The following is a 23,853-nucleotide window of genomic DNA, read 5'->3' as shown; positions in this document are numbered from 1 at the left end:
TACATTGTGCTGATATAACTTTTAATTTATGCATTCACTAACGTTTTAAAATATGTAATATAATGACTGTTATTTTTATCTATACTAATCCATCATTGAGTTTCAGCATTACTCTAAAATGAACAGGAAAATATGATCCCAATATAGAATCAAATGCTTAAATTAGATCTGCTTCATTTGACTATCCTCCCCCCCTCCAGGACATCTCCATGATTTGGTCCAGATATCACATTAAAAATGGCATTTCTGTGGTAAATATTACTGTTCCAGATTTGCCCAGCATTGCCAGTTACTAACATATTGGCACGTAGACCTCGAAGGCTGACATAGCACAAACTTGCCCGATTCCCATCAATGTGTCACTAAAAAAAATCCCCCCCCCTTTGGGATTCCCTATGAAATCTCAACGATGAACCATCTGTAAATCTCTCCAGTGTCCAACATAACTGCCAGAAAAAAACTTCAGTCCAAGGCACATCTGCCTGTTATTTTTTTTTCCAGTGTATTAGCAAGTCAGCAGATGGTGCATTTTCCTTTTAAGGTGCTGTTTTACTTTCCTATCATGCACAATAAAACAGATGATGGAAGCCACACCGTATATACCCTTAAGTAGCTTTCCAAGAACAAATACGACCAGAGCAGAGAAAGCATGATACAGTCTGAAGGCTTGTTTGTTAAGCTGTTCTGCACTAATGGACATTTTATCATACGGATTATTTTGAATCACAAGCTGCAAATCATTTGGTTTGGTGTCTTTGCTTTGGTTCCCCCCTATCATTTTCATTTCCTTAAAACATTTTTTTATTGCATTGATTTAATTTTTTAACGAATGTTTATAAAAATAAATTAAACACAATTAAATCAAAGAAGTTTAAATACTCAAGTATGAGAAAAATGTTTGAGATTAATGTTTAAAATTCAGCAATTATGACACTAATCTTATGGATACATATTAGATTGATGCAGCTTTATGACTGGAAAAAAATCTCTCCCATTAGCCAATGGCCAGAAAGCTCTCTTTCCTGACTTGCTCTTCGTGGATCTGATGAGTGCCATCATTTCCACAGGAGGTTTGATGGTGGATGGGTGAGGATGATTGGTATTGTGGTCCAGCATATGGAGAGCCCCCGTTTGAACAAAGTTAGCTAAAATACATGAGCAGATTGCAGTGGGAATGTGTTATTTTTTTGAATACTGAGTTTGAAGCTCTTTACAGTATTTTTTTGCAAAATCATTAGAGTGATAAATGTTAGAAGTACATCAAAGATACATAAGAGTTACAAGTGCCGGTGCCATCATTAATTCAATCCACGTAATATTGTTGATGCTCTTCATTGAAGTAATGACGATCTGAACTGACTGTATCAATATTCATATAGTTTCTCACAGATCTTAGTGGGTCATTCAGATCAAGATAAAATAAACATGCAGCATTTAAAAATGCATGCATTAGTCTGGTGTCGAGCATATTCCTTTCTAAAGCATTTATGCACTGTTGGAGGTCTATTTCCAAACAGCATTTTCAGTTCAGTAAAAATGTAACAAAAATTTGGCTATGCCAGCAGGAATGTCTTGTCCTGTTGCCAGTAAATTAATTTATAATACATATCAAACATTATATTTAGATATAATTAGTACAAGAAGTTTTACTGCTGGTTCATTACTCCAGTCTTGATTGTTAAATGAATAATTGCTTAGCTGTAAAAAAAACTAGAAAAGAAACAAAACAGATTGGATCCTTCTTCCATATGTGGTGGCAATGTTGCAAAGCTTAACAATACTGGACAGAACTTCATCATTGAATCAAGCAAATTTGGGAAGTCATAACCCTGTTTTGAGACATTGGGAAGTCATAACCCTGTTTTGAGACATTTTTATTAAACTGCTGAACCACATACTGTATGTTTTTAAAATTTGCTAAATTGGCATTATCTATGTTAAAAGCTATGAAAAGCTATTTATTGGGGGGGGGGGGCGCAGAATGATTCCCCCTAGACAAGAATGCTTAATCAAATTGTGGGAATATTGCTTGGATGTCTAAAGTTAACTTCATATTAAAAAATAAGTCTGTAGAATTTAATTTTATTTGGAAACATTTTCAGACTACAATCCCAAGAATGAAAACATGCCACATTCAAAATTATATTTTCAGGTGTTATATTTTATTTGACACATAATCTAAAAATATTTTGCATATCACCTTAATATAGCATTTATTGTATAGTTTTTCTTCCTTTCTCCTACTGACTCCAATTAGTTTAACTGGGTATTTTAAAAGTTTAATAGAGACATGTTTTGATTTAGAAATCAGGTCTGTACCATTCCATTGGTTAGGATGGGAAACTGGATCTGTCCTTTTAAGCTTTTAATAATGCATTGTAGTAATGTACTAGAATTTTAATTGGGAAATGAAATAAACTGGAAACGGAGAGGTGGAAAGTCACCAGCTCAGAACCCTAACTTGGTTTCACGACTTAACAATACTGAACCGAACTTTCTTGTGTCATAAAATAAACCTGTAGATGGTGTATTTTCAATAGATTTGACTGATTTAAAAAGTTAAGCCACCACACTTATAAATCTCTTGTCTTGCTACAGCTCATAATCAAAGCCACTAATGCTGTTAGCTAAGGGTTTTATTCTTCATTTAGTAGATGTACAGAATACGTGGGACATAAATGAATATATAACACCATTAAGTAATATTTATAAATTGATGGAATTGCAATCCCATCTAATTCAGTTTATAAAATAAACTGGATGGATAAGAATCCAGATCTATGGTTAAATAAATATGTCTTTATTCCTTATTTAGTGGTTGGCATAATATTAAGCATCATCCTGTAATATCATTACCTAATTTATCATTTTTTTTCATATCTGTGTAAAATATTTGGGAGAAATTGAAATTAATACTGACCTTAAAATATTTTCCTTTTAAAGCATTCTCACACAAATCAAATGATATAATAATCTAATATTTAGTATTCTGTTAACTATAACCTATTCTTTAAATACCCCAGAAAAAAGTGAAAAACCAAATGGACATAGCTGTCATTTGATTTCAGCGTCAAGAATCTTATAATCATGTGTGTTTTGGCTTTGAGCACAGAAGTTCTTATACAAAATATTATCATTGAATGGTCTAGTGTGTATGTATGTATGATGGACACGGTGGCTCAGTGGCTAAGACACTGAACTTGTTGATCAAAAGGTTGGCAGTTCGGCAGTTTGAATCCCTAGTGCTGCGTAATGGTGTGAGCTCCTGTTACTTCGCAGCTTCTACCAATCTAACAGTTCGAAAGCACGTAAAAATGCAAGTAGAAAAATAGGCACCACCTTTGGTGGGAAGTAACCAGTGACGTGCAGTCAGGGGAGGCAGGGCCTCACCACTGTCATCATGAAAAGAAAAAAAAATTAAAAGGAAAAAGGCTGAGGTAGTTGCTGCCAGAGTCACAGTGGATGACTCTGCTTAGTGCTTAACTATTTAAAAAAGCCTCTAAAAAAGTGCCCTCTACAGGAGGAGGCGGGAGAACCAGGTGCCTCATTTAGTCTATCTTTATGATCACTTGAGCAGAGCTAAGCAAGGGTTAAAAGCCGAAAAATTCCTTATGTAGATGAGGCACGTGGTTCTCTTGCCTCCTCCTGTAGAGGGCGTTTTTTAAGAGGCTTTTTTAAACAGTTAAGCAGAGTCATCCATTGGGGACTCTGGCAGTAGCTAATCCAGCCTGACCTCAGCAGCTCTTGCCTTTTTCCTTTTACATTTTCATCATGGCAGACAAGAGCAGAGTTGAAATTCTCTGTGAAACAGCTGGAAAAGGTATAGGGGTTGGAGGGAGGGGGAGGAATTCAAAATTAATGTAATTTATAAGTAATTGTACTATTGTAAGTTGTGTGTGTGTGTGTGTTTGTGTGTGTGTGTTTTACCCGCCTCTGCTGGTGCGCGGGCTGGCACTTTTTTTTATCCGGAACATAGCAGCAAGGCTTTTGGACACCCAGGGGCTGTGTCCGCCAGAGGTGGGACGCTTCTATGTCAGACACAGCGGCAGGGCTTTTGGACGCCCCGGGCTGTGTCCGCCATAGAGGTGGGACGCTTCTATGTCGGACACAGCGGCAGGGCTTTTGGACGCCCCAGGGCTGTGTCCGCCATAGAGGTGGGACGCTTCTATGTCAGACACAGCGGCAGGGCTTTTGGACGCCCCGAGGCTGTGTCTGCCATATAGGCGGGACGCCTCTATGTCGGACATAGCAGCAGGGCGGCTTTTGCCTCTAGCACCGGGGTGACAGGGTGGTTTTTGCCCAGCGCTAGAGGCAAAAGCCGCCCTGCCGCTATGTCCGACATAGAGGCATCCCGCCTATATGGCAGACACAGCCTCGGGGCATCCAAAAGCCCTGCCGCTGTGTCTGACATAGAAGCATCCCACCTCTATGGCGGACACAGCCCCGGGGTGTCCAAAAGCCCTGCCGCTGTGTCTGACATAGAAGCATCCCACCTCTATGGCGGACACAGCCCCGGGGTGTCCAAAAGCCCTGCCGCTGTGTCTGACATAGGGCGGCTTTTGCCGGCTTACTTCACCAGCCATAAACCTCACCGCACATCACTGGAAGTAACAGTGTTCCGTGCGCCTTCATCATTTCGTCTTTGGACAGCGCTGGCTCTTCGGTTTTTAAACGGAGATGAGCACCACCACCTAGAGTTGGGAATGACTAGCACATATGTGCAAGGGAAACTTTAACCTTTAAGTGTGTGTGTGTGTGTGTGTGTGTGTGTGTGTGTGTTATTTATTGAGGGACTATGTGTCATTGCAACACATCTTATGTTGATTCAATAAAATAAAATGTCATTGAGTAATTAAGAATTGTCTTCAACCTATCCTATCTTACCCACTTTTTAAAGATAGCTATAATATATGACTAATGTGGATTATTCCAATTAAATATTTAATTGGTAGCTAATGTTAATATACTTTGAAATATAATCAACAATATTTGATTTGTGGCTAATGTTAATATATTTTGAAATATAAGCACAAGTCCCAACCATCTTGCTAAAATTATCAAGAAGTGTGAAGCTCTATTCTCTGACAAAAGACTTGTTAGAGAATATTTCTTCAAATATTATTAACAGATAAGGAAAAACCTTTACTGTCTTCAGCAAAGTGCTGTCCAGGGTACTGATCATAAAACTTGGAGATCACATATAAACTCTTATTTATATTTATATAAATATTTACATTGTTTATTTTATTACATCAACTTTGAATTATAAGACATATTCTGGTAGCATACATGAAGGTTTTCCTATTTTATTCTCCCAACAATTATTTGACATAGAATAGGGAGAAAAATTGACTACCTCAGTTGATCCATCAAAGGGTATCAACAGTCTTGGGGAAACCAAAAATAGTTCAAATAAAATTAATTAATCAAGAAGCCAAAAATACCACCATCAACATGAATGTGCCCAATAGCACATTCTTGAGTGCTAATATACAAAACAATATTAGAGAACAAATTGTTGCATTGAATTGCTTTAAGGAGTAAAATATAGTTTGCTAACCAGTACATGAAAAGCAACAACTGAAGCCCTTAACCCAAATGTAACTCTAGGAAATTATTGAATTACTCACTGTAGGTAGAACTGGGGGGGGGGTCTTTTGCCTGGAGGACATACCTAAACCATACATCCATTGGGGTTTTGTATTTTTGGTTAAAAAAAGTGGTCATAAATGATAATTTTCATGTGATTAAGAAAGATCCATTCTCCACTTTGCCAATTTTGAGTGAAAGAGGAGGAGAAACTGTGGGTACGTAAAGGCTAATTTCTACAACCATTATACTACAGGCATTCCCTGGGTTATGTACACTTTCCATCCAAAGAATTTAGGCCCAAGCTTATTATTATGCATTCTAGAATTCACACTATATAAATGCCTAGAAATAGTGGTAACTATTTTGCACATGGGCAAAATGGTGGGTATCAGTTTTGTATCTCTTTGAATAATGTACAGTAATTTAGGTATTGTCTATATAAAAGGTTGAAGAACGTGCAATATTTTGCTTTTTGGAACACTTATTAAAGTTTGGAAATTTAACCATTTTATTAAAATGTATATGCTATACATGAAGCATTTTTAAATGCTTTTTAAAGCATTTACAATAATGTATTACTTAAATCATCTCCCTATATATGATGTGGAAGAAAACTTTGGCAAAGGAATTATAATTAATTACTTCTAAACAGTCTGGAAATTGTACTCTGAATAACAAAAAAAATCATATATAAGGAGTTCCTTTTAAAATGTTCTATAAATGCTTTTTATTAATAATAGCATTTCCAAAGTTACTGAAGCTGTGTTAATAACCGCCCTTCAGCTATATTATTTTTCTGAAGTATTAGAGCATGAACAAATACTTTTAGTTCCTTAAAACTATACTTAGAAAACAAACAACGAAAAGAAAGCTAGTTAGTAAAAGTCTGTAGAGGAGATGGAAAGAACATTGTAGAATTACTTTTCTCATAAAAGTAAATCCACAAAGTTCATACCCTAGATTTGATACATAATTTTTTGTGGTGATGAAACCTCTGACGTAATCACTAAATCACTACATACAGAGTATACTTTACCTACATAACTTTATTTCAGTCCCTAAATGTTTTAGACAGGTGAGTACATTTGAAATATAAATGTATATTAGGGCAATCTCACAAAATGTTTGCTGTGATAGGCAACGTCACTGACAAAATTGTAATTTACTAAAAGCCTTCCCCTCCATTCCAGATTTGCCGGATTCTCGTTATTGTTTTGAGTACAGTGGGCATTATTTTAGACAGAGCACTTAACTCATCCGTCTGTCCTTTTGATTATCTAATAAACATCTCTGAGATATATAGGAACCCCCCAAACATTCTCTGAAAAAATAGTATGAGTAAAGATGACACTTTGCTTTGCAGGATGCCAATTTCTCATAAATAAATAAATAAACAATCAATTCCAGATTAAAGTCAAGTTGGATATGGATTTTTCTGGGTACCAAAGGGAATGTTAGAATATTGGAGTCTCTGAGTCTCATCTTGATAATTTAAGCCGTGCATCTGATGAAGCTGAAAACATTTGAAAATACATCTAATGCATTACCTCTTTTGTCAATTATTATATTTTAAGATATTTCATTGAATTCAAGAACATTCTGCATTCAGAAAAGATGGAATTGGCATGGTGGAATAGGAAACAGGATTCTCAAGCAGCAAGATATCTAAGCCAGCTTTAAGTTAATGTATAAAACATAGTCAAGCATGAGCATGATAATCAAGCTGACTAAATGGCCAAAAGAACATTTCCAGTCTTGGGCAAGATGTGAAGCATTATGTTGGAGTATCATTGTGATAGTTGGTTAGTAGTGTAGTTGGTAAGGATACTATGAGCTGCTGTCTCACCTCCATACAACTTCTCTCTTATAATATTATTAAGGTGCATTTTGTGTTTTTTGACTTGGCAGCTGAAAATTCTAGGATTCTTAACTAGCGCTTGGGTTTGGGGTGTTTTTTTGTGCCATAGGTTTATGTTCAGGTCATTTGGCACATCCATTTATATTCTGATGATTTATAGAATGGATTGTTTTGTTAGGAAAACACATGGAAAGCTTCAAGATCATATTATAAAGAATAGTTTTTAGCTGTTATTCAACATTAAAGGGCCCTTAAACCCACATAGGATTCACCCAGACATAAGGAAAATGAGCATAGGAAAGATTTTTTTTTCTACACACATAGTGGTTGGCAAATGGAGGTGTGGCTAGTATGTACATCATTGGCATAACTGACACAACTCCTTGATTCTCTCACAGTCCAGTTCTTTTATACATCAGATCAAAAGATGCTGCTTTTCTAAAGGTTTGTATGTGAGACTATTCAGAAGTGCTTATGAATTAGTTGAGCTGGATTTTCACTGAACATTGTCAAGCTTGGTAATGCTTTAAGCATACTTTAGGTTATGTTTAGGTAAGCATTACTTTAGGTTAAATGAAAGAAGATTAATCATCTTAGGCAAAATGAGAAAATGTGACATTTCCCCCCCATAATATCCTGTTTGTAAAATTCTCTCTCAAAAGTTTAATTATGGCACTTGTCTCCTATATTTTAGGTAAAAAACTGGCTACCTGTGGGCCTTTCATGTATTGCTGAACCTCCATTACGCCCTGCCAGATGTCCCTTAAGTGGGAATACTGGGAACTGTTGGTGCAGCAATATCTGGAGAGTCATAATTTCATAATATCTGGAGAGTCATAACTTCATAATATCTGGAGAGTCATAATTTCCTGGCAACTGTTACAGATGCGGAGACAATTATTTTTCTTTCCCCATCACTCTTGTAGAAGTACCCTTAAGTACTTGGATACATGAAAAAGATGTGCAGGAAGAGTTAAGGTGACTCAGTTCTGGGAAAGAAGAAGGAATGAGAGGGGAAAACCCTCAAAATATGGAGGCAGAGGAAAATTTGCAGGCTTTTGAGATGCTATTATACCCTCCTATAATCTTTGCACTTTGGTCTGGCCTACCTCAAAGGCTTGACATTTCTTAATTGCTGATATAATTTTCTTTATACTGGTCTTTGTACAGTGTCTTTGATGCCATTAATAATGTCATTAATAATGTATCATTTGCACTTATTTAAGTAATGTAAAAAGATTTAAAAGATATTGTAAACATTTGAGAGGTTAATTTATACATTTTACAAATCAGTCAACATCAGTATTTCCTACTTGATTCAAGCAAATTATTTTATCCCTGATTTTTTTTTTTTTTTTTGCTCTTCTCTATCTCTGGTTATAATCACAATGTATATCTATCCACCTATTTATCTATTGTCAGAAGAAGAAAAGTGCTATCACCTTGGTTCTTGTTGTAAAGGTATTGCAGCTTTATACAAAATATTGACTTAAAACAAATCAAACCTATTAAAAGGAAATCCTCCTCTGAAGTATATGAATAACATCTTGAGAGCCATGTGTTCTTTTTTCACTTTTCTAGAAATTATTTTCATGTTTTTAATTATTCGGATGGTACCACATAACTAGTGCTTTGTTTCCCCAGCTGCTCAAACTATCCCTGCATGATAAGCTCAAACATTATAAGAAACTATTTTATAAGAATGAATATAGCAGTCTTCTTTATACATGACAAGGTATTTTATAAGCTTGATATAAAATATATGTATATCTCCTTACTGATTAAGCAATTTGAGATTAGGCAATGTTGCCCTTACAACTAAAGGCTACTGTATTGAGACTATAAAAATCCAAATGAACACTACATGGCAGCCAAGAGTAGTCATCGAGATCTTTGCAGTCCAGTCATCTTGCAATCTCATATCTTATCTGAAAGTTCTCAGTTATTAGGGAAGGAACTGACATGATTGAATTCTGAGTTGTTGAAGGTTTGCAAACACAATGAGGAACACAGTCCCTGGTTAGCTTGGTTTTTATGCTGGAAGCAAGTAAGGTGATTCATGCTTTTACAATAGAAGATACGATAGGAAGCAGCCTGATTACGGGGAAGTGCTTGAGGTGGGGGAAGGTTGCAGAAGTCATACATTAATTGGATCAACCTCACTGCAGAATTTATCTTTCTGTGTAATTATGCATTTGTATGTATGTGTTCATTTTCTTAAATTAACATGGGTGGCAAGAAAAAAAGCAAACAAAGTATTTCCCAAATAGCAATAATTCCTCATATTGTTTAAAGTTTTAGAATAATGAAATGTATAAACATAGGAAATCACAAATATTGCTTCAGCCAGATTTTCTTAATTGATTTACACAGCTTTAAAACATTTCCAGTCTCACCTCTGGCCCCATTCACTTCCAAGAAGTAGATTAGGATCACAGGATATCAGACTTCCTTAGCAGAAGTCTTCATTTCATTCCATTGTCCCCTTGTTTATAAGTATTGCTTTTGTCTAAGCCCATTTTCTCTTACACACTAATAGAAAGCTTACATATTGTAAGACACCAGTTCCATAAATGATCATGCAGTGAAATAGTGCACAAACATGTTCATATATTATATCCTTTTTCATGTTACACTAACTGCTAAGCAGAAGTACAGTCCCTCAAATTTCAAGAAAGGGGAGGGAATTTTTACTTAAGTTTGAAGCAATTTTGTTATATCAAAAAGCCATCATAAGGCAATGGTTAAGATCACATGAAATGTACAATTAGTAAGGGAATATATTTATTAATTACAATAAAATGGTTTTGGTTGGTATATGGGAGGGAGGGAGGGAAGGAAGGAAGATCTCTGAATGACACCTCCCCCCCATGTGCTTCGAATGAAATTGATTTTATTTTAAAAATCACATGGATTTTTCTTCTGCTGATTATGTATGATTTAAAGAGTTTGGTGTAATGTCAATTTTACAATTCAGTTGTCTGATTATCTACTTAAAAGTAAGCTGTAGTTATTTCAATGGGTTTTACACTTCCAAATAAATATGTGAATAAATACAATGAAAAATGAAGAGTGGTTGAGATTGTGTAATGGTTAATATTAGCCACTTTCATTCCTTCGGAAATGCCATTGAAATTAAGTATTCCCTTTGAACTAATGCCAGGGATAGAAACGTAAGAATAGATCAACAAGACTTAAGAGAAAAATAGATGAGAATCAGGCCGATTTTGACTATTCTCTGACTTGCCTCCCCTCTCCTCGCAGATTCTGTTGGATGGTTGATGTGTGAAATAATAGGAAGCAGATTCTGAAATCCTTCTTTGGTGAAACTGCCTGACACTAAATGAGTTAAGTTGTGTAGAATCAAATGTACTGGCCAATATAAAACACTAATAATAATGTCTTTAGCTTATAAAGAGGTGCACAATTTCAATTCTGACTTTGAAAATGAGTAATTTAAAGCATCATAAGCAACCTCCACCTTACTATAAATATTATTTAGCTAAAGATGTCATCTGAATGTATACCCTGCAAAGGGACCTTTTCAGTTACTGTGCAGAGTTGATTGCTGAACATCACAACTTATGGAGTTAAATCTTTTGCTTTACACAAGTGGATTGAAAGTGTTCCAGGGAGTTCTAAACAGAAGACGAAAATAGCGATCTGTCATCATATAGATATATTTCACTTTCACCACATAAATACAAAACAGTCAAATATCCAGAACATTCCAAATAAAGGTTAGTAGCGAGGGGCTCACCTTCACCCACAGATTCATTCATATTTTTTTCTGCACTAGATGCCTAAAATTTCCGACGTAAATAATTTACAATAAAATTATTTTGACAGTTTTCATGTTATGCTCTCTCTTGTTCTTTCTGTTCTAGAGTAAACTCTATATGTACTACATTTCCTTTTTCTTTTTTTTTTGCTTTTTTTTTTTTGGGATTGAAGTTTGGTTGGCGTATTTTGTACAGTGTAAACGCGAAGTATCAAGAGATTTCCAAGTCGTCTGCCTCCAAAAACAAAAGAAAACAGGCTTAAAGTAATTAGTTATTAATGGTATCTCGTTTTCATTTGCTGCTTCTGACAAACTTACAAAATCATGTAAAAAGCAGCCGCCTCCAGGAATAAATCTGTGGTTAATGGGGAGAATTTCAAATAAGATAAAATGACAATTTTACATAAGAGTACGAAATTAATACAAAATCAAATGGGACACTACAGTACTTTGAATTTTGCATTAGATTTGACTTAGGAATAAACATTGCCAAAGAAAATCAGTCAAAGGTGGCAAAAATCAATACTTCCAGTTTAAAACGTTGAATATATGGTTTTAGGAGAGCGATGAAAATGCAGGGACATCAGTAATTCTACAATGCTACCTTGGGATTATTCTTTTTTTTTTTGTGGAGACCAAACTCTGATCGTTTAAAAAAGCTTGTGTATAAGGATTTTTAAAGCTCTAATTTATTTATTTTTGCATCCATAATGAGGGATGTGCACAGAGGTGATAACTTGTATATTTTTATCTGGTTTCCTTCCAGCCGTTAACAAAGAAAAATAGGTTATTTTTTGTTAAAAATAGGCTAGACGCAAATGCTGCAGTCTGTAAGCCTAATGCAAAATCTTATTATTATTTTTTTGAGGGGTGGGGGACGGTGGAATTGGAAGCTGACTGCAACATTCCTTAAACTGAACGAAGTCGGCGTTTACTTAAAATGAGCTTTCATCGTAAGCATTCTTGGGTCAATATTTCAAAGCTAAATAAGTTCCCAGCTGCGTTACCTGAAAGGACGGTTAGCCTCACTCGGCTTTACACCCACATTCACAACTTGGAAATGAGACTGGAATCCTAGGTACACTTACCGGAAGTAAATCCCAGTGGAACCGCTGAATACCCGCAGGCGCGCCCCCCTTTCACTTAAAAGTCAATAGGGTTTCGTGCCCGAGAGTTCAGTCTGGCATTGGGGGGGCATACGGACGTCGGGGCGGGCGGAGGCGCGCATCTTCAGGATGGTGTGCAAAATAAGTTATCCCTTGGTTAGGGTACTATGGCCCTTGTTGAGGGAAACAGGGCCCTTCCTAGATTTGTGCTTTAATGCAACACTGAGCAATCAACATCCGCCGGGCAGGCTGGAATAAGAGGATCCGTGGGGGTACTACGTACGCGCGGGCAGCCCCCACCTTCCCTGCACAAAATACACTTCAGCTCCAACCAACCCTTCAAGCCTCTTCCCGAACACCCGTCGCCCCCCCCCCCTTCAAAGTCAAAGCTTCTTTCTCGTGTTGGCCGTCAACTTGAAGGAAGGGACGTCCGCGCCCAGCAATTCAGACCCCTCTTCTCCTGCTTCCCCACCCCCACCCCCAGGCAACACGACGTCTCCTCGGCTTTAGGCGTCCCACCCAGCCTCGTTTCTAAAACGCCCGCGGACTTCCACAAGGAGTGCGCTCGGCGCTTCTTCATCTCTCCCCCCCGACCCACCCCGGCTTTCCCCTCCCCCGTGCCCACTTTCAACAGCTCGCGGGCCGCTTGGCGGGTCCCCTCCGTCTGTTTACTGCCAGCGCGTGGTTTCCTGTCGTTGCTTTTCCCGGCCGGCGTTTCTCGAGGGTTTTCAAGGGTTGGGCGAGCCGAACGAAAAGCGGGGAGCCTCCCGGTTTGGAATGCACGGCCGGGAGGGCAGAGGATTGGGGGAGCAGGAGCCGCGAGGAAAGAGCATATGGTTGGGCGCAATGTATACCGGGCAAGAGGGGGGCATCTAACGCACGGAGACTCCATAAATAACCAACACAGACAAAGAGGATAAATATAAATACAGCGAAAGTCCCCGAGAATCAGTCCAGCGCCTTTTTTTCTGCGCTTTCTTTACCGGCGGTCCGGGAGTAGGGCTCGAAGGCGGAGGAGCTGAGATATCGGGCCGACAGTTCTTGCAAGTTCCCGGCCAGAGACCCGGCCATTGCTAACGGGTTGGAGGAGAGCCGGCTGGCCACCGAGCCTAGCAGGGTGGGCACCGGGAGGCTGAAGAGGTTGTGCCCGCCGGGCTGAGGATGAGCCGGGCCGGCGGCGGCGCTGCTGACGGCCGGATGGTGTGGGGAGTCGCCCGCCGTCCCTGATCCTGAGCCGCCGGTGCGGCTAGCGAGGCTGGGGGCTCGCAAGGCCGAGCCCAAGGCGCTGGTGGCGCAGGGGGGAAGCAGGCCGGGCAAGCCGGGCGGGGAGAGCAGGCGTCCTTGTTCGAGGAGTCGCAGGACGCTGCATGTAGCCGCGGTCTCGGACACCACCGACTTCATCTCGGAGTCTTTGCCTTGGTCTTTTTTCTGCTTTGTACGTCGGTTCTGGAACCAGACTTTGACCTGCAAAGAGGCGAGGGAAGAAGGCAGAAGGACAAAATCAGCGTCATCTAACGCGGCCTAGCAAGCGCCTCGGCCTTCTTAGGCCCGGAGCAAGAGAGGAAAAGGCCGCCATTGTCCTCCCATCGCAGTTCTCGGCCTCTTTCCAGAGGCCTCCACAGGAGGACAGCGACCGGCTCGGGAGCTCCTGGGGAGACGGAGATTTCTCCGTGGGAGCCTACCGGCTTGCGGCAAAAACCTCTTATGTGCGCGTGTGCAGCGGGTTTGGAGAGAGGCGCGGATGTCAGAGAGCGAATGGAAGAGCCAGCGTGGGAATCTGCTCATTTCCACGAAGACCGCGAAGCCACGCTGCACTCTGTGAAGCGCAACTGGAGTGACCGGGAATTTCAAAAACTTCAAAGGTTTCAACCTTTGGCGCCGTGAAGACACGCGTGTATTGTGGAGTTCAGCTGTTCTGGACAATGGCTTGTTTCAGAAGCCGCAGGAAGTGGCCAGAAAAGATTCGGCATGTGCATGCATGGGCATATGTACTGAGGAGCAAGGGTGGCCGCTAACAAAAATAAGGTGAAAAAAGAGTTAGGTGGAGGAAGCCGTCACACTTCGATTTCAATGCTTTCTCCCCACAGCTAGGAGTTTTTCAGAAACAGGTTTTGGGGGATGAAACTGCAATGAATTAATTGAAATCAGGCAGCACTCCTATGCCCTTCAAAAGGCACTATTCCCAGGCCTCTGGTACAAGGTGGTTTAGATAATCCTACCTAACTAAATTTACCATTTTTTTTCTCCCATGGGTCTCATTTGCGGGTAGCAACTTTTGGAAGATTTTTGCTAATTTAGATTTCCCCTTGAAGAGGCAGGGCGCAGAGGTGTCACCTACCTCAATGCAGGCCTGAGTGATCCCCATCCTGTCAGCTACTTCAACCCTTCCCAGTTATCCTTCACTTAGGTTCCTATGGCAGGCCATGCTTTGGCTATAGAGCCGCTTTCGTTTGCCTTACCAACCTCCCTAAATTTGACAGGCAAAGAAATGCTAATTAGCTTGTCAGAGAGGTTCATTATATACCTCTTTTCTAAGAACTACGAAACTAATCCCTTCCTTCCTTCCTTCCTTTTAATAGGATGTTTCAAGCAGAAATAATAAAACCACACCTATATTTTATCCTTCCCTAGTTCTTCCTGTTCTCCTTTGTGATAAAATGTACAACAAATTCCATCCTTTTTCTTTAAATAATATATTTAAAAGCATCACGAACGTAATATTTTGGTAATGTATGTTTCTTTTTGAATCTTGACTACCTATTTCTGGTTTTGACTTAATGTTTTCAATTTTCTCAAAGCATTTTATTTAAATCTTAAAATTAAACCTGCATTTTTCTATTTTATCTTCCCCACCAACCCTTTATTTAGCAAAGTACAGTTTTCAGATGGCATTTTCTGCCTTTGCAGGAAGGGAATAAATGTCTCTCTCTCTGTATGGTATGCACAGACACCTGTGCCCACATACATACAGAAAATGGCCCCACCTTTCAGATTCCCCTCCCCGGCCTATTTTTCATGTTGTGGGACTGGATGAAAGGAAAAAACTTGGCTTTCAAAATCAGAGTGGACCCATTTGGGGCTGATCTCATTGTCATTGTCGGCCCTACTGGTAGGCATTCTGTCCATTGCCTCCAAAGGCTAATCTGGTCTGGGGGAGGGGGGTGGAGCAACGAAGTCCCTGATATTTAACTCAATTGTATTTTTCACTAGAAAAGTGTACTTAGAAGAATTACTACTGCAAATGGCAAAAAATGGGATAAACTGAAGAATTTGAACCTTGATGGGAGTACATAGGTATTTGCTGTTGTGCCTCTGACAGAAAATGATGGGACCCCTCATTCATGACAGTTTCAGGAAACACAAGTCAAGTGATAAACAATGTGAGGAAAACAAAATCCATAATCCATATAGGCAGTAACTTTATGAGACCAAAGGAAATTCTGTGAAATTCTTGCTTAATATTTGATTTCAACAAATCTTCATCTAGCAAAGTTGGTTTAAGAAATGGGAAGGTAATTATGGTAATTTCTGGAGGCATGCCTGAACATTTTTACATGGATGAAAAAATATCCTTTTGCTATCCTTCCCATCCTTGCATTTATTTATATATATATTAAGCCGTTTGGGTTCCCTCTTTCTCTGTCTCCTCCCTCCCATGCTCTCTCTCTCTCTCTCTCTCTACACACACACACACACACACACAGGAAAATAATCAGATACCCATTTAAAAGAGAAGTTTCCTTTAAATTAAGCTCAATTTCTAATGACTTCAGAAATTTCTGATGACTTCATTTTGTGTTGGGGGAAGTGCCAAAGTTTTTTTCCATTGTTATCTTCTGAATATTTTCCCACTTCCCTGTCTAGCTGACAGCTCAAAATTCCTTGGAGGAATTCCATCTAAGGTTAACCAGGCCCAATCCTGTTGCACAGAGATGCTTCCACCTGAAAATAAATTCTATCTTCATAAAGCTTGTCTAGATATGCATGGTCAGAATACAATTCTATTCATTCTCACAAGAGAGTGTGTTTCTTGAATTAAGGGAAATTATTGTTATGTATCAAATTATGCAAAAACATGAGCAGTTGCCTGCACTATCCTTGATTTTTCCTTTTGCTTTTTTTTTAAAGGTAAGTAGTTGTTGACCAAACTTACAAAACTAGGGAAACAAAAAAATAAAAAGGTAAATCCAGCAAAGTTCTGCAGAGATCTATAGGGCTTGGATTCTTTTCATTATGCCATTATACATTCTTATACCCTCTACTTATTTTAATTTCAATAGTATTAGAACAAACAGTCTACTATTGTAAACAGTGATGCTTAGATATGTACAAATTTATTAGGAGAAACTCCATTAAAGTCCATTTACTTCTGAAGAAATAAGTGTACCTTTCAGTATTTTTAGAACCAAAAATCGCTTAACCCACAACAGCAAAATCTCTATAAGCACTAACAATGTGTTGATATAGCAAATAAATTCACTACTATTTATTGTCACTTAGTGGAACAGCACATTGTTTTTCTAGCTTTTAAGATGTACCCCTAAATGTAACAAGGAAAAGCCTTATGCCTATAGCAAAAGAAAAGTAACATTTGTGTAACACCTCACTTCCAAGAAATACTGTTTTTTCCACAAGCTAAGGATTCTCTTAAGTGATATGTGAATGCTATTGTTTTTTTAAATGTTACCCCCCCCCTCAGGATTTGGTCTTACTTTGTTGAGAGGAGATCCTAGCAACTTCTGTCGTTTTTTTCTCCAAGGTTCTCTTCCAGAAGCCCTCACTTCAGCACTATCTGATTGTGAGCTATGAGTGTTTGTGAGGAGGTAGTTTCTCAAAGGTTTTTGTACTGTTTGGAACTGTTTCATAGTTCTCAAACAGAAGCTAATTAATTTTTTGGATTAAATGCTTAGAGTTTATGAATAATTTGCGGAGTTAAAAGCAAGTTGTATACTTGAACTCCTCACTTCCCTAAACCCATTTATTTATTGGATTCTTAATCACTGGCATTTAAGGAGACAATTCACACGCTATTCCTTCGATTCCCTCCAGATATTTAGATGCCCATCAAATTGAAAATCTGTCTTTTTAGAAGGAGGAAACCTGGAAAAGTATGAAAAGAGTGGTGCTCAAAGTTTAGTTGGTCATTTTTGAGTTGTTAACTGCTAAAAAAAAAGCAGGAAGGGGGACTGGTCTTCAACACACCCACGTAGGAAGCTAGCTAAGTGTTAGCTACAGTCCCGCAGGCCTGGCAGTAAGTGAAAACCACCTCAAATCTAGGGAAGAGAACTCTCCTGCCTAAAAGTAGAGCTGGAACCATCACCTCACTTCCCAAACTTTCTTTTCCCACCAATACATTTATATCTTTAGTACCTGAGTTTCTGAGAGATTGAGCTGCCTGGCCAGCTCAGTTCTTTCCCGTCCAACCACGTATTGGCACCTCTGGAATTCCATCTCAAGCCTATAAAGTTGTTCAGCTGTGAAAGAAGTTCGAGTCCTCTTCGGACGGTCGAGATCAAGCCCTTTTGGAAGAATAATCTCCCTGATGGAACCTTTGGCATCTGGCAAAAAGAGAAGGAGGCACGTTTAGATCCAGAAGGAAGGATGGATCATGGATCTAGTTTTTAGAAACCACCTGGAGGGGCCACTGTAAACAGAGCAAGAAGCCACTCTTGGCAGGAACTGAAGGAGTCTCCAGGATTTCCTGCTAGCCCCAGCACCACGTTCTCAGATTGTGGCTTATAAAGCACGCCATCTTCCATCCCAAGGGAAGAGCTCTAACACAAAGAACTCCAAAGGAACCTCACAGGTTTCAAAGCAGCCTAGGCACCACCTATGCTCAGCCTATGCTCAGCAGTCTCTGCCTTGCACATTCACACCTGCTTGAGTTGCCCTTGATTTCCCTACAGGGAAAGCATTCAAGTGAGCCATCTCAAGAGGGCTGTGATGTCCACCTTCTGCAGCCCGCTTACTTTTTGGAGTTGCCTGCTTTTCCATGTTGATGAACATCTAGTTGCCCTTCGTGGATGTCCATTTTCTGCTCCACCTTCATCTCACAACAACACTGCAAATCTCACTAGCCTCTGGCCGGTGAAGTACAATCTGAATTCAAATTACATACCAGGCTTTCCCTTATGGGTTTGCCGTAATTTTGCTTCCTAAATTTGTGAGGAAAGAAGCCTAGACTTCTAAGCCTTGATTTCTTTTTTCAGCTGAGGGTGGTGGTGGTGGTGGTGTCCAAGATGAGTTACTGTTTACCAGGCCTGGTTTTCATTCATTCACATGTGAGCAGAATGAAAATCTTTTTTTAAATAGACGTGGATGTGTACTTACAGAAATGAAAAACTGGCCTGTTAGTTTTGGAATTTTAATAGCAATGGAAAATTATTCTATTGTTTATTGGAGGTGGAAAGAAGATAATAAATAATCCAGGTTAGAATAAAAACAAAAGAAAATCAGACCAAGGAACTAAACAGTACCGTGAACAATTCAGCTGCATAATAATACTGAACAATAGCAGCAAGCATCACCACCACATCACTTTCTGACAGATTTTGTTATTGTAAAGACGCTATCAAAAAAGATGCAACCGCCATAGATTTGAGCGGGAATGGGTTCAAGGGTAAGGAATGCTTGGAGGAAAGACTTGTCTTTGTTGGGGGGGGGGTCGCTGCGTCCTCAGACTGGAAAGAATTTCCTGCTGCTGATGGAAATCAAAGAATGGGACAAAAGTAATGGGCTGAAAATAAGAAGCGCCCAGTACATTTCGGAATAAGTCTCCAAATGTTATTTTTCTTCCTCCATCTCTTCTTTTCTTTTCGCTTACCTTAGGCCCGAGGTGGGTTTCTTTCCCCTTTTCTTTTTTGGAGGGCGGAGAGAAATTTCAAAGAAGCAATCTTTTGCAAAAGGCTGTGACTGAAAACTCCCATGGAGAAGTAAGTTCTACTGTATTGAGTGCAATGAGTCTTACTCGAATACAAGTAGTCAAAAGAATTGTGGGCTGAATCTAATGGGATCAAAATAGGACTTAACAACCTCTCATGCCCTTAAAGCAAAGGTAAACTATAGACTAAACACTAAGGTAGATCTTAGCTTTCCCTTCCCTCAATACTTGAGAAATTCGGAGAAAAAGAAAACATAATTTATATACACACCGCCCCAGCTAAACTCTAAGGTTTGGGCACGGAGCCCTTCACAATCCTTGACAATCCAAATTGCAGAAATATTCCTAGACCTGAGAAACGGATCAAGAACAGGATAAAAGAAATAAAAAGAATGAAGCGAAGCCTTTAGGAAACCACAGTAATTCATTTGGTTTTGAAACGAAAACAAAAACCGAAAGTAAAAACGAAAGGAAAGGAAGCAGGCGAGCGGGAAAAAGTCGTTAATCAAAATTTCGGAACGTAAAGCGACGGTCCTACCTCGGACTAGAATTCTTCTGCAATAATCCGGGTCAGCGGAACTAGATTTGTTTTTACTGCAATCTTCCGAGACGCCCGAAGCCGAAAAAGTCCCTTGCGGTTCCTTCAAAAAAGAATTCGAAATATTTCCTTCGGAGCTTTTGCTTTCCTTGCCTTCTTTATGCCCGTTCTTGGAGAGCCGGCTGGTTTCGAGCTCTGAATTGCATCTAACGTCCATTTTGTCTTGTTTCCCAAACATGTAGTGCAATATGGTGTAGAGGTTTGTTTTGTTTTTTTAAGTGGGGGGGAAAAAAAGGAGGCGCGGGGTGAGGGTGGAAGGGAGGAGGAAAAGAAGAGAAATCTGCTGAATATCGCCCGGCGTACGATCAGTTCGGGGAGTAACAAGCGAATCCCTCGAAGGCGAGAGTCGGTTCGGCTGCTGGAGAGGCAGGAAATCGGCCGCTTCCTCAATCCCAGCGTCCTAGTGCGAGTGTCCAGCTTCCCTGCGCCCCAATGATCAGGTACTCAACAGTGCAACTCTAAAATGATTTAATGCCTCCCTTATTACAGAGAGGGATGCAGTTGTTAGACACCCAGAGGGACGCGCACTCGCTGTTTCAATTGATTACGGGTAATTTTGCAGCCTCCACATTTAGGTTACCTCATGAATACACTAAATTGTTTGGATAATATATCACTTCGTAATGGGTGGTTTGTATGCTTGTCCCCAATCAAGTCGAGTTTAGCCAGTGAATAAACTGAAATGATTGGCCTTGCTTTCAGGAAACACACAATCAAAAAAAAAAGGCTGAGATTTCCAGAAGGAGAAGAAGGAGAACGAGAAGAAGGATCAATGGAAGGAGCGGGAGAGGGGGCGAGGGAAGAAAAGGGAAGGGGGAGAAAAAAACTTTTGACAAGATTCAGCCAGAATTGTTAGGAGCCATTAGCAGCCATTATTAACTTTCTCCAGATTGGCGTTCACCTTTCCCGATTTCCGAACGCGTTTCATCCCAGACACGTCTCAGACAGAAACACAAGTTCTATTTATAAATAGATCTGGAAAAAAGCTCTGCCAGTTTACCAAAAGGATCTTGGCAGATCTTCTCCGCAAACAGCCACCGAGTCACCCCCCCCTCCCCTAAAGGGAAACCCTGTCAACCATTTGGGGGAGGGAGAAAGAGGCTTGCCTTGGTACGGATTCCAGATCCCAGAAATAGGAAACGTTTTGTTTCCCCGTTGGAGATGGGGAGAAGAAGGCGAAGAGGGTGTTACATTGGAGGAATCTCCAAACGCTCCCCTCTACTGCCTACCAGCCATCTTACCACTCTTTTCTCTCGTTAATTCAATGCTGATACATGTAGGTGCCCCCCCTCCCAATCCCCCATCTCGCCTTTCATAAAAATTGAACACATTTCCAGAGCTTCCTTCCTCCCTCCCGCTTTAAAAAAAAAAAGCCTGCTTTGTACCCAGATGGATCCAAAAGAGAGAAGGAGACAGAGAAGGAGGAGGAGAGTGCGGAGCAGATCTCAACTGCGTGATCTACTAAAGGGGGCGGGGAGAACGAGAGCGAGCGAACGAGCGAGAGAAAAGTTTCCCCCTGGCTATTTCATTGTCTCCGCTACAATATCTTTGAGAACCGCAACAGCCAGTAATCCAATAAGACCATTGATTAGACGACAATGATTCAATTCAAGCGCCTGGCTTTGTGCACAGAGCATGCTCCAGCCTTTCTTGTCACCTTGCAGGGCAGAAGCCCTCTTCACGCTGCTCTCCTCATTCAGGCCTTTATGGGAAATGTAGAGCGAAAGGAGTGAAAGATGGCAATTATCTAATTGGACTATTAACAAACAATTCTCTGAGTGTGGCTGTCTGGCATTGGTTCTTGGGCGGGGTGAAAGGCCGCCTGTTGCACTGGCCCCATTCACAAAAGAGTTGCAGGGGCCAGGCAAGAGGAAGAAAGCGAGGGAACTTCTCACAGAAAATCCCAAGCTGCTTTAGGGAAACTTACTACACACACACACACACACACACACACACCTGCCCACCCGAAGCGGAAAGGCGGTAGTTACACCCCACCCGTGCCATAAACGAATCCACATCCAGAAGCCCCACGAAGGACACACCAGCTATATCTGTGCAACATATGCCAAGAAAGAGACTTCTTCAGTGGCTCACACCAATTGTAACCTTTCCATCTCTTAGTAACTCATTGGAGAGCTTTCCACATCTCTTCCCACAACCCTCTCCTCGCAAGGGTCTGCCTTTGGAATCAGTTGGCCGTAAACACCTCTTGTCATTAAAATAATTTCCACTTTAATACACCTGAAGCACTAGATACGGTATCTAGTTGGCAGATGCAAGCTACTTTCAGGTTTCTGAGCCAAGGGGTCCTAAATGGGGAACCTATCTCCATAATAGCATTCTGGCTGGTCTCTGAGGATGAAATAGGATGCTGTCAGTTGCTTTTAGTATATTTGTATATATAACATATAATTGGGTTTGATTTCAATGATAAAATATATAATTTGGGAGTAAACAAATAAATATGTTGGGTGTAAACAAATGTATACTTAATTTCACTTTGGTACTGTTATTCTTGCTATTGTTTTATAGGTTATCTTTTTGCCTATAGAGCACTTGAATATATAATCTCATATAAATACACAATATGCATTTTACTGGGAACTGGAGAGAAATAATACGTAAATGGACTGAGAAGAGCTATGATATTTAATAGATTATCAGTAAGATTTAATGCCTGAATATTTGTACTAAAGGCAACAATATTCTGTTCTTCCCTTCTTTGTGTCATATGTGGAATTCCCCCCGCCTCTCTCTCTCTCTCTCACACACACACACACATACACAAGCACCCTCTGTAGATGGACACCTATTACACATCTTTTCTTCAAGAGTCCAGTGTGATGTACATGGATCTCATGTCTCTCCATACATTTTGACATCACAATAATCTGATAAGGTAGCTTAGGCAGATAATGAAAAAGTGACCTAAATGGCATTAAATGGAGATTACAATCTAGGTCTCTGGGTCTTAGTGCAATTTTCTAATGCAAACTTTCTCAAGTTGGTATCTTCCAGATGTACTAGATTACAGTTTTCATAATACATAGTTAGCATGGCTAACAAATTTCTGAATGGAAAATATGGGAACTTTAGTCCAACATAACTGTAGATCAACATATTCAGTTGCACCCATTCCTGGATTGGAAGGCCCTACTTATAGTCAGGCATGCTCTTATCACCTCCATCTTGGACTGTCACAATGCGCTCTACATGCAGTTCTCTTTGAAGAATATCTAGAAGCTTCAGCTGCTGCAGAATACAGTGGCATGGGCAGTTATGTGCAGTCCTAGAGCAGTGCATGTCACACATCTGATCCATAAGCTGCATTGGTTGCATCAGGTTTTAATTCAAGGAGCTGGTTTTAACTTTGAAAGGCCTTCATGGCATGTGTCCAGACAATCAGAGGAGCCAACCCTTCTCAGTAATCTCAGCCCACTAAGATCAGATCTCAAAAAGAAGGAATTCTAGGGACCTAAGCAGCGTCGGTGTGTCCCAGGAGATATGCCTTCTCTGGTGTGGTATCTACCATTTAATACAAAAACAAATACCTCTTACTATTCCATGTGTCTGTAACTAGTCAGAAATTATAGTTTCATTTTATAGTTTCCAGTCTTGAGTATTTGATTCTGTATTGGACGGGGTAGTATAGGAATATTATTAGTGTACCTTCTGTAGCACTGGACCACAGCTCTTCCTAACGTAACTGATGTGGCATTAAACTTGCCTGGATATTTTGTCCTTAGAAACTTCAGGATTTCATGGTTGTCTTGCAACGTGAACCTAATACAATCTGGTCTCATGGACTGGCAGGACATGATAGATTTGATATTTTGACTGACTAAAACAGGGAATCTGCTGATGGATATTGTCTCTAAAACACTCATGATCAGAGCACTTTCTTGTTACCTTTAAACTGGTGGCTGCTACAAACCTCTGCAGAAATAGAGGGCTGGTTAAATGGTCTGATGTGGCTACCCAATAGACCAAGATTACTTCCTGCATAATCTTGATGCTTGATGAGTTTCCCATCTCATC

The 23,853-nt window shown here is 39.9% G+C and overlaps 1 protein-coding gene across 1 annotated transcript; it reads right to left on the bottom strand.

Annotated features, from left to right (window-relative positions):
- Positions 1-13,285: 13,285 nt before the first annotated feature.
- VAX1 (ventral anterior homeobox 1) lies at positions 13,286-19,993 on the bottom strand. Its single transcript, XM_032224790.1, has 3 exons — positions 19,756-19,993; positions 17,708-17,895; positions 13,286-13,801 (listed from the first exon to the last, which is right to left on the bottom strand). The coding sequence occupies exons 1-3, from the start codon at positions 19,991-19,993 to the stop codon at positions 13,286-13,288; spliced, it is 942 nt and encodes a 313-aa protein (XP_032080681.1).
- Positions 19,994-23,853: the final 3,860 nt, after the last annotated feature.

This window comes from Thamnophis elegans, chromosome 10, assembly GCF_009769535.1.
Source record: "Thamnophis elegans isolate rThaEle1 chromosome 10, rThaEle1.pri, whole genome shotgun sequence".
Classification (NCBI taxonomy): Eukaryota; Metazoa; Chordata; class Lepidosauria; order Squamata; family Colubridae; genus Thamnophis; species Thamnophis elegans.
This window is presented reverse-complemented; position numbering and strand designations above follow the sequence as displayed.

Excerpts from the sequence above, each read along its gene's own strand:
- VAX1 (XM_032224790.1), bottom strand. The coding sequence starts at position 19,993 with ATGTTTGGGAAACAAGACAAAATGGACGTTAGATGCAATTCAGAGCTC. Across the intron at positions 17,896-19,755 it reads CAGAAGAATTCTAGTCCGAG|ATGCCAAAGGTTCCATCAGG; the intron begins GTAGGACCGTCG and ends TCTTTTTGCCAG. Across the intron at positions 13,802-17,707 it reads TCAATCTCTCAGAAACTCAG|GTCAAAGTCTGGTTCCAGAA; the intron begins GTACTAAAGATA and ends GCCTCTTTGCAG.